The sequence below is a fragment of the Homarus americanus genome, unplaced genomic scaffold (genome assembly GCF_018991925.1).
Source record: "Homarus americanus isolate GMGI-L3 unplaced genomic scaffold, GMGI_Hamer_2.0 scaffold25860, whole genome shotgun sequence".
NCBI lineage: Eukaryota > Metazoa > Arthropoda > Malacostraca > Decapoda > Nephropidae > Homarus > Homarus americanus.
The window spans coordinates 106676-117577 of record NW_024724693.1 but is presented as its reverse complement, the minus strand read 5'-3'; the positions used below and the strand labels follow the sequence as shown (position 1 = coordinate 117577).

At 45.2% G+C, this 10902-nt stretch overlaps 1 protein-coding gene across 1 annotated transcript; it reads left to right on the top strand.

Annotated features, from left to right (window-relative positions):
- Positions 1-212: 212 nt before the first annotated feature.
- On the top strand, positions 213-5086 carry LOC121864465 (cytochrome P450 2L1-like). Its single transcript, XM_042363486.1, has 3 exons — positions 213-352; positions 3579-3723; positions 4867-5086. The coding sequence occupies exons 1-3, from the start codon at positions 236-238 to the stop codon at positions 5055-5057; spliced, it is 453 nt and encodes a 150-aa protein (XP_042219420.1). The 5' UTR covers positions 213-235; the 3' UTR covers positions 5058-5086.
- Positions 5087-10902: the final 5816 nt, after the last annotated feature.

Here is a 10902-nt window from a genome sequence, read left to right as displayed (position 1 = left end):
TTTCTTACCGAGAAAAGAAAAATGTAAAGGTAACTACAGTAAAAATTTACATACCAACCACTTCCATGAACTTGTCAATTCCTTTTCACTGTTTACCTTGAAGAAAAACGTAGAAGCTTTAGAGACAGTCTTGATTTGTTCACTTTTTTTATTTGGTTATTGGAAAGGATTTTCTCCAGTATGTTTCATTACGTCTTGCTGATACTAACATTTGTCCTGGGTGTCACTGTGCAGAATGCCCTACACGGAGGCGGTCATACACGAGACCCTACGTAAGTCTTCACTAGCAGCTACAGGCCTCCAGCATGTAGCTACCAGAGACACTCAGCTGGGCGGCTACTTCATCCCTAAGGTTGGTAGCCTAATTTCACTATTATATTCTTCAGTTATAAATGATCACTTGGGCCTCATGCTCTGTCGCATCTACTTCTTACTCGTTGTTGTCAACCACAGACGAAAAATTTTTCTATGTATCGTTATGTACAATATTAGTTGTAATTTATTTCATGGTAATAGGGTGTGTCATAGGAGGGAAGATCAGCTAAAACTAATGGCCCATCACTTTTTTGGTAGATTTTAGTGTATGTAAACAGAAAATAATTTCAGTTTCAATATTTTGCAACCTTTTGCTTGGTAAATTTTAGCGTGAAATTTATCGAAAAACTAACGTACAGCTGCATTAGTGCATTACAATTAAATAGTGAACATTGCTTTCTGACTTCATTCTTTAACAACCCAACTAACAATATTTTTTTCTGTTTCAGATTCTGATGCATTTATAAGTTGATAATATTTGCGATGGCTGCTTGTGTCAGGACGAGGGAACCAAAAATCCAGCCATCTCAGTCACTATCTTGGGTCTGGAGAGAGCTCCTGAAGTCGGAGTTGCCTACATTGAGAGATGCTTTGAGATACGGTGTTTTAATCAGGCAAATCAGTGAAAGAACCAAAGAACTTACACAAACAAAGACATTGCCAGTGATATGACCAAAGCTGTCTTGGCACAGTACACTCTGGCTAACGCTCAGTTCAAGCCTCCAGTCATAACAAGTCAGAAGAAGATTAGTGAGAGACTGCTAGCCAGTTGGGAAAAGGCAAGAGATATCTCTCTTGGGAGAGGAAAACTTGCAGTTAAGGACAGCTTTGCCAAGCAACTGGACCAGTTATTTGACATAATTACTTGCAAGTGCCCAATTGTTCTCTGTCCTGAGTTTGGATGCGATCGTGACTGTAAATCCGAGGCCCACATCTCCTGTATTTGCAAGCGTGAACTGAAGATTCCTGTGATCGAACTGGCATTTGTCAAAGCACAGAGAAGACTGGCAGTATAGGGGCTCTCATGATTTCTAGCCAAGATATTCCGGAGTCAAGAGACAGGAGGCTGCCACAGAGAGACAGAAGAGAGAAGAGTTGCCGAGGAAAGAGACTTGAGAAGGCCCAGGGTGAGGTAAAAAGGCCGATGATTGGAGTCAAGCTGATTCAGAGTTTAATGACTTCCCCATGGCTGATCCGAGTGCTGACCAGGAGAATGGTGACTTTGTCCCTAACCCAGAAAATAATGATCCCAAACCTTCCAGGCATAAGATTCGAAATAGGAAAGATATCCGAGCATAGCTCTGGCCAGCATGCGACACCACACTGGTCTCAGAGAAACTGCAGAGATAGCAACAGCTGCCTGGATTGACGGTGGTTTGATAACACCTGATGATGTTCACCTGGTGATAGATCATAACAAAGTAAGGAGAGCTCAGGAGAAACTTGTCAGTAACCTAGAAGAGGAGTTTGATAAGGGATAGAGAAAATGGAATCAATTGTTTGTTCTTTGATGGGAGAAGGGATGACACTAAAGTGTTCATGAAAGTTGGAGATTCTGACAAGTTGTTCCCTGCCATGGTGAAGGAGGAACACTACTCCTGCTGCAGTGAACCAGGAGGGAAGTATTTGTGGCATTTCACTCCAGAGAAAGATGACATCAGGAAACCAGCTGAGATAGTGGCAGATAACATTGTGAACTGGCTCAGAGAGAGAACGTAGACCAGACCCTGCAGGCCATTGGAGGGACAGCACCAACACGAACACAGGGTGGCGGGTCATACAGTGGATAGAGCGGAAGATTGGGAGGAAGCTGGTCTGGATTGTTTGTGACCTCCACACCAAGTTGACTCAGACATCTGATCCAGGAGCTGGATGGCAAGACTCTTTCAAACAACAGATGGTCTGGTCCTCTTGGCAAGATGCTGGACTCTGCCACTGAGTTAGAAATAAATCCGAGCTTTGAAAAAATCACAGTTGGCCCTCCACTCGTTGAGCTTGCACATACTGTCATTGACGACCTGAGTACTGACCAGTACTATGGTTACATGATTTGCAGTGCCATCAAACTGGGGTCATGCCTGATAGACTTGCTTACCTGCAGATAGGTCCAGTCTCACATTCTAGGTGGCTCACAACGGCTCTCAGGTTCTGCAGAATTTGGGTCGCTCATCATAAACTGAAAGGGAACCAGCTTCACAACCTGAGACTTATTGTCCAATTCATCGTGAGTGTCTACTCGCCAAATTGGTTCAACACCAAGGTCAAGTCATCGTTCTCCTAAGGTCCGAGGCATGTTCTCTTCCAGCTTGAGCTCCTGAGGAGTCAGCCAAGGAAGGTTGTTCAGATTGTGGAGCAGACTGTGAGGAGATCTTCCTGGTATGCTCATCCCGAGGCAGTTCTGCAGACAATGCTCTGCAGTAAGGATGAGGAGGAGAGAAGAGGGGCAGTCAAAAAGATCTTGGATATGAGACTTATGAGAGGATCTGGCATGACGAATCAGTTGGTGACGATTCCTTCAGGGTCAGGAAGACTCCTGAAGTCAATCTAGGTGCCAAGACCCTCACTGATCTCATAGATCTGGATAACATCCAGGCTGGCAGTGAGCCCCCTCTTACCTGCAGCCTCACCAATGTTCAAGTCAGAGCTTTCCTGGACAACCCCATGCATGTCCCTGCCTGGCCCTCGCACACCCAGAGTATAGAGCGTTGTGTACAGCAAGTGAGCGAGGCCAGCAGTCACGTGTACAGCCAGGAGAGGAGGGAAGGCTACATCCGAGCTCAGGTGGTCAGCAGGGAGGTGATGAGTAGAAACAGAAGCAAGAAAGACATGTTCTCTATGGTGTGCAGCAACACCGGGTCGTAGTAGTAAAAGTGGTTTTTGTATTTGATGATTTTGTTTTCTAAAGGAATATTAAATTTAATAAATGTGTCAAGATCATTCGTTTCACTATTCTGGATCATTTTCATCCTAATAAATTAACCTGATACATTTACTTTACTTTAAATAAGCTATTTAGTGGTGTTGGTAAAAGGGTGGGAATACTGAATTTTCATAAGATTTCAAGTTAAAATTTACCTAGCAAAAAATGAAAACTTTTCAGATCTGAAGATATCACATGATTCTGCACATAGAACTACATCATTAATACCATGGGCCGATTTTTCAAACTCAAAAAAAAAAATTCGCCTCCGTTTGACACACCCTAATGGTATAATATTATGGGGAGATGTCTTATTTTTAGTTGTGTCGTTGTTCCCTTACAGGGCACTATTATTACGGGAGCACAAGAGACAGTGCATCACGACCCTCAGTACTGGGACCGTCCTGACGAGTTTCTGCCGGAGAGGTGGCTCGATCTACAGGGGAAGTTCACCGCCAAGAAGGAAGGTTTTCTACCCTTCGGTGTGGGTAAGTTAACACAATTATAGAAAACTGGTGTTATGAAGACTTTCCTCACTTGTAAATGTTACTAAGTAGTCGTCATTTTGTGGACACTAGAGCTCTTTGGTTTTACTCTTGAAACGTTTAGTAAAGTGTAATCTTAATTCACTTAGTGCACCTCTGGACTCGAAGATTTATCACTGTGTGAGCCATTGCCGCCGTGATCTATCAGTGCTCCCGTTGCTCGTATTCTCCACATTGGTTGAAGCTCTTATACTATGTTTTATAATTTGTGTAATTAAACAACTTAACTGATCTTTCTTTGCGGATCAAGGTCAACAGCAACCAACACAGTAGGGAAATTGGCTAGTCTCTTGTGGACTTTTGTTGGGAAAACACTGAAGACACGATATACTTTTTCACCAAGGTGTTTGCATTTTTTATGCGCATACAGGCCTTAGTTGTTGAAGCACAATTTTTTGTTTTTTGTTTTTCATTGGGCACCCCCCTACATCCTTGTGTAAGGTGAAGTGCAGAAGCGTTTACAGCGCCCAACAGGGAAGCATGCTAAGTTCATGCTTGCCTTTATGTCTCACGAGTTAAGGGCGTACAAGCCTGAAGAGTCAAGGGCATAGAAGCCTGAAGAGTCAGTGGTTTATGTCATCAAGTTATTGGAAGCTCCAACAACTTTCCCTGAATACGAATTCGCAACTTTCGACTTACAACAGGTACCTACTTTACTGCTAGGTGAACAGGGACTAATGGGGGCTAGGAAGTAAGTCCAAACAACTTCCACCGGCCCGGGAATCGAACCCATGACATCTCGCTTGCGAGGCAAGAACGGTATCGCTTCTACCACCGGTCCCCCCAAGCACAATAATAACATTATATAGTCAACGAGTATTGTATAGTACATATTCGGGAGTTCAGGGCACAAGTTAGAAGTGCAGCATGCTCACCTCTCAGAAGTATTTTGCACTACTCCAAGAGTAAATACTGGAATGACTGGGGAAATTGACGTTTTGGTGTTTCCACTGCCATATGTAAGACCAACCGGCAAATGGAAAGCTGGATTTATCGTCTTTATTTTAGCTAATTTTCCAAATTTCCAATCCAATACAACTAATAGGCATGATCTATATTATTTTCACACGCAACAATTTCTGTCAGGTAAACGCTCTTGTCTGGGCGAAGCTCTGGCGCGCATGGAGTTGTTCATCTTTTCCACTACGGTATTCCAGTCCCTTATCTTCTCTCAACCACCTGGCAAGAAGATTGATCTTCGGTATGACCCAAAAGCTTTTGTCACCCACAACCCCAAGATCCAGGATGTCCTGATCACCGTCCGGCCAGGATTCTAAAGGAAATAATTATTTTGTTAGTTATAGCAGTATTATGAGTATTATTCCCATACAGCCTCCCACACTTCCACCTGCTACTATCAACGTTGAATCCTTGTATCCAAGAGCTGGGAACCACGGGAATATGAACATGCGTCCGAAGCATTCGCTCGTGACGTGGAGTGGTTGATTTTGATTTTGCCGCAAAAGGATTATAGAGTAGAGTTTACAACGGGTCATAATAATTAACTCCCGTTGTCAGGATATTATGGCACTGAATGTTACACAGTATTTCAATTACATTAACTTGTTTAGTTCTATACATAAAGGGTAACTTATTCACAAATGCGTGAGTACAGGCGTGTGAGGCAGTATGTCTGGCCTCACACTCTGTTATTCACATTTACGTGAGAAGTATTCAAGCACATTGTGTATTTGGTTCTGTACACGAGAACTGATATAGTTACTAAGTGCAAAAAAGTGGATACAATCTTATAATATCGGCTATCTTGCCATTAGAGATGAAGTGTTGTGCCATTTCACACACAGTGCGCTTGGACCCGTCCCTAAAAGGTTCTATCTTCACACAGTCGAGGACGTAGTGTTCAAGCGTGTGGCTATACAGTATGTATGGCCACACACTTTACATTTAGTCTTGTTTACATCTGCTTGAGGAACATACTGCCAGAGGTACTTATATCCTAACCTTAATCTAGCGGTAACAACATCTTGTAATCTAGTGATCTTGTTACTTTCTCCATATACAGTACATGTTTCACTTGATACATCTCATCGTGGTAAACTATTGATCGACTAGTGCCTGTTTGCACTAGTCTACTTGCGTCAAACTCATTAATAAGTTCTTTCCTAATTACAATTTTAAGGCTTCTTTTTGACAGACCCAAATTGTATTCAACGGTGTCTTTGTTAGGCGCGAGTTTGGCGAGGGCATCAACTCTGTCATGTTTTATGAGGCCTATGTGAGAGGGGATCCACAACAGGTTGACCCTGACCACCCCGGTCAACAAGGCACGCATATTTGTGTCTGGCTTCAGAGACAAGAGCGTGACAACTTGAGTCGAGGGTGTCAAGGACAAGTAGTGAGGATAGAGAGTCATTGATGATGAGACTGTCTGTGACAGTGGTTTCAATGAATTTAATAGCTGTGAGTATGGCAACTAATTCAGTTTGTAGAGTGGATGCCCAGTTGTTAATTCTATATTACAGTCAGGTTGAGTCACAACAATAGCACTTCCAGCCCTCCCACAGGCGGTGTGAAGAGATCCATCAGTGTAGAATCTGTAGATGGTCTGTGTGATATTATCATCAGTCTGTAGAGTGTGTATGTGTTCAAGAGCTCTCAATTTGGCAGTGTGTTGGAGAAAAATACTTTGTATAATTAATTTTTTAGGCGGATATGTCGGTATTGTGATATCGAAGGGAACTGTCCGCCAGGGTGACAGGAAGCGCTGTTGTGTCTCAACTTTGTACAGGTGAGTGCGTTTGTGTAGGTACAGTATGTGCCATGTGTAGGTAGAGTATGCGTCTATGTAGGTGTGTGCCTGTGTTGGTGTGCATCTATGTAGAAGTGGGTCTGTGTAAGAGTGTGTCTATGTAGGTGTACATCTGTGTAGGAGTGTTTCTGTGTACGTGTGCATCTGTGTAGGGGTGCTTCTATGTAGGTTGTCTCTGCGTTGATGTTCACCTATGTAGGTATGCGCCTGAGTAAGTGTGTGTTTGTGTGCGTCTGTGCAGAAGTGCATCTGTGTAGGCGTGCGTTTGTGTAGGAGTGCATCTGTATACGTGTGTGTCTGTGTAGGTGTAAGTCTGTGTAAGAGAGTTTCTATATAGGTGTGTGTCTGTGTAGGTTTTCTCTGTTTTGATGTTCATCTTTGTAGAAGTGCGACTGCGTAAGTGTGTGTTTGTGTGCGTCTGTGCAGGAGTGCGTCTGTGTAGGTGTGCAACCGTGTATGAGTGTCTGTGTAGGTGTGCAACCGTGTATGAGTGTCTGTGTAGGTGTTTGTCTGTGTTGGTGTGCGTCTGTGTAGGTGTGGCGACGGGGACAGGCAGAGATGACTGCCGGGAGTCTCTAGTCACGACTCCGCACATGGGCGGCACAGATAAGATGGTCGTTTATGCTCTGGGATCTAGGCAGCAGTGCAATCCGGTCCTGACTGTGCTACTGAGCAGCCATTTCGAGGAGCCACTCTGCTCACCCAACATTGGGAGGAGGCTAGAAAAGGTGCCCCAAGCATAGCCTGCCTAAAAAACCAACCTGACTGGGCAACCGCACCTTATAAGGGCATCTCTATGCGTCGAAAACACAATCAAAATCACAGATCCAAAGAAAACAAACTATACAACCTCTTATGGTCTTTGGATACTGGCACAAATGAGCGTCCTGAAAGTAGAACCGCCCTTGTGGCAAAAGAGCTGGCTAGGTATAACATGACATAGCAGCCATTAGTTAGTCCCGGATCCCAGACGATGGTCGACTCACAGAACGGGGGTTTGGCTATACCTTCTTCTGAAAGGATAAGCCTGCTGCGGAGAGAAACCGCATTTATGGAGTTGGCTTTGCCATCCACCAATGCATCCTACACAGGCTAACTAAAATGCCCATTGGGCTCAACGAGCGCCTCATGACGCCCCGACTCCCACTGAAACACTCACGTCATGCCTTTTTCAACAGCGCATACGCCCCAACAGTGGATGCAGAGGATGACATCAAGGGGGCCTTTTACGCCGACCTCGAGAGAGTGCTAACCTCTATCCCCAGAGAAGATAAGTTTGTGCTCCTTGGTGACTTCACTGTCAGAGTTGGTAGAGATGCTGACATTTGGCAGGGAACCATAGGGAGAAATGGACTAGGCAAGTGTAATCCCAACGGCCTACTCCTCCTCAGCAATGTGCTTCGCACAGCCTCACTATCACCAATACCTTGTTTAGACAGGCCGACAAGTTCAAGGGTCCGTGGCAGCACCCACGATCCAAACACTGGCATCTCATTGACTACATCATTGTCAGAGAAATAGATCACCGAGATGTCCTCATCACCCATGCCATGCGTAGGTCAGACGACTGTGACACTGATCAGTGGCTCGTCAGAGCCAAGCTCTCACTTCACGATCGCTCCAAAATGGCGAAAGCAACAAGCCTCCAGAAGAGGTTTTAACACTAAGCTTCTGGAGGATCCAGCGGTAGCACATGATTTCAAAGAGCAGCTCGAACATGGGCTGATAACAACCTGACAACAAACAACACAAATCCCAGTGCCGAATGGGATATTCAAGACACTGTAATGACACAAATTGCAGAGAGACCCTCGGCCAGATCGAAAGAATACACCAGGACTGGTTTCATGAAAATGACCAGGCATTCAATGTACTCGACGATGATAAACGTGCTGTTTTAACTGACTGGCAGAACAACCCTCAGTCTCAGACCAAAGGTGATACCTGAAGCAAGAAGAAAGCGGCGGCCCAATGGGAACTTCACAATCTAAGGAACAACTGGTTTAAAAATAAAGTATGTGAAACACAAAATTTGCAGACCAGCACAAGATGCGCCAATTTTTCAATTCCACTAAAACATTTTATGGGCCAATCACTCGTGGCGCAGCCCTCCCCAACCCACCCCTCCGCTCATCCGACGGTAACTTCATAATTAAAGACGATGAAGGCATCCTTTAGCACTGGAAAGATCACTACCATTCACTGCTCAACTAAAAACCGATGTGGATTTCCTGACGACCCAGCAGGTCCCTCAGCATCCAGAGCTGACCCACCTCAGCAATCCCCCATCCCTGGATGAGGTAGCTACTGCCATCAAACAGATGAAAAATAACAAAGCCTCAGGGTCTGATGGAATCCCAGCCGAGGTGTATGAACCAGGGGGACCTCTGCTTACTAGCCGTCTCCACTCTCTCCTGGAGAATATACGGGAAAAGGAGGGAATCCCCCAAGCTCTTAAAGATTCCTCCATCGTCAATATTTAAAAGAACAAGGGAGACCGGTCAGACTGTGGCGACTACCACGGGATCTCGCTGCTGTCCGTAGCTGGCAAGATTATTGCCCGAGTCCTCCAAAACAGACTTGTTCCTGAGGCGGAAAACTTCCTCCCAGAATCTCAATGTGGCTTTAGTCCATCACGTGGAACCACTGACATGATCTTTGCTGCCCGTCAGACACAGGAAAAGTGCAGAGAACAGTGTCGCCGTCGTAACCTGTACATGGCTTTCATTGGAATAACCAAGGACTTCGACTCGGTCAACAGGGAAGCCCTCTGGTGGACCCTCAGCCGTTTGAGCAGCCCACAAAAATTCATTGTTATTGTGAGGCAACTCCACGATGGCATGAATGGCAGTGTCCTGCACAATGGTACCCAGTTTGAGTCCTTCCCCATCTAAACGGGGGTTAAACAAGGGTGTGTACTGGCACCAACTCTCTTTTCCAATTTCTTTGCTGCCTTTCTTACTCGTGCCAACGCCAATTTAGCCAGTCTTTACAACATAAGACGACTCCAGGCAGGAACAAAGGTGTTGGCAGCTTCCATTACTGAGCTTCTGTATGCAGATGACCTCACCCTTGTTGCTCACACTGAATGCGACCTACAGGAGATCCTGAACATCTACGCAGATGCATATGCACACTTCGGCCTGCCCCTGGTTCAACCACACCTCCACCAACCATCCAGCTTATCGGTACTTCCTTCTCAAATGTTACCCACTTTCGGTATCTCGGCTCCCACCTGTCCACTACCGCAGACATCGATGTAATTATCTACAAAGTTACAAGTATATCGAGCAGTGATCCTCCCCACCCTGCAAGATGGCAGCGAGACATAGGTCACATACAGGAGGCACCTCTAGGTACTTGAAGACCATCACCAACGTAATCTACGTTCTATCCTCCGATTTCGCTGGGAAGACAAGAGAATAAATGCCAGTGTTCTTACTGACACCAACTGTAGAAGTATCGAGGCTACCATTATCCATGAACAACTACGCTGGACTGGCTATGTTATCCACATGGACGACAGTGGACTGCCAAAGCAGCCACTTTACAGTCACCTAACGAATAGTAAATGTAATGCTCGCGCCCGCCAACTGAAAAGGTTTAAGTATAGTCTTAAGACAAACCTAATCTTGGAGACGATTACTCCACACTGTAACGCTTGGTGGATCACCACAGAAAAAGGTGTCAATATTTTCGAGTTAGCCCGACTGCATAACGAGGCACACAAGCGCCAACGCTGGAAAGACGCTGCCGCCGCCCCTCCCGCACTAGATATAGCCTCCCACATGTACAACATCTGTGATAGACCCTGCCGGTCCCATATCGGCCTCTTTAGTCACCTAAGAACTCACCAACCTAGGTGACATCCTTAATAACTCATATCATTGTATCATAGCTGGATGATCGTCATACTCGATTCCACGTGACAACAAAGTAGTTGTAGGTGTGCGTTTCTACAGTTGTGCGTCTTAGTTGATGTGTATCTCTGTAGGAATGCATCTATGTAGGTGTGTGTCTGTGTAGATGTGCGTCTGTGTATGCGTGCATCTGTGTAGGTGTGCATCTGTGTAGGTGTGCGTTTGTCTTGATGTGCATCTGTAGGTGTGTCTGTGTAGGTGTGCGTCTGTGAATGTGTGCGTCTGTGTAGGTGTGCGTCTGTGAAAGTGTGCGTCTGTGTAGGTGTGTGTGTGTGTGACGGTCTGTAAATGAATATGTCTGTGTAGGTGTGAGTCTTGGTTGGTGTGCGTCTGTATAGGTGTGCGTTTGTGTATGCATGTATCTGTGTAGTTATGCATCTGTGTAGATGTGCATCTATGTAGGTGTGCGTCTATGAAATTGTACGTCTGTGT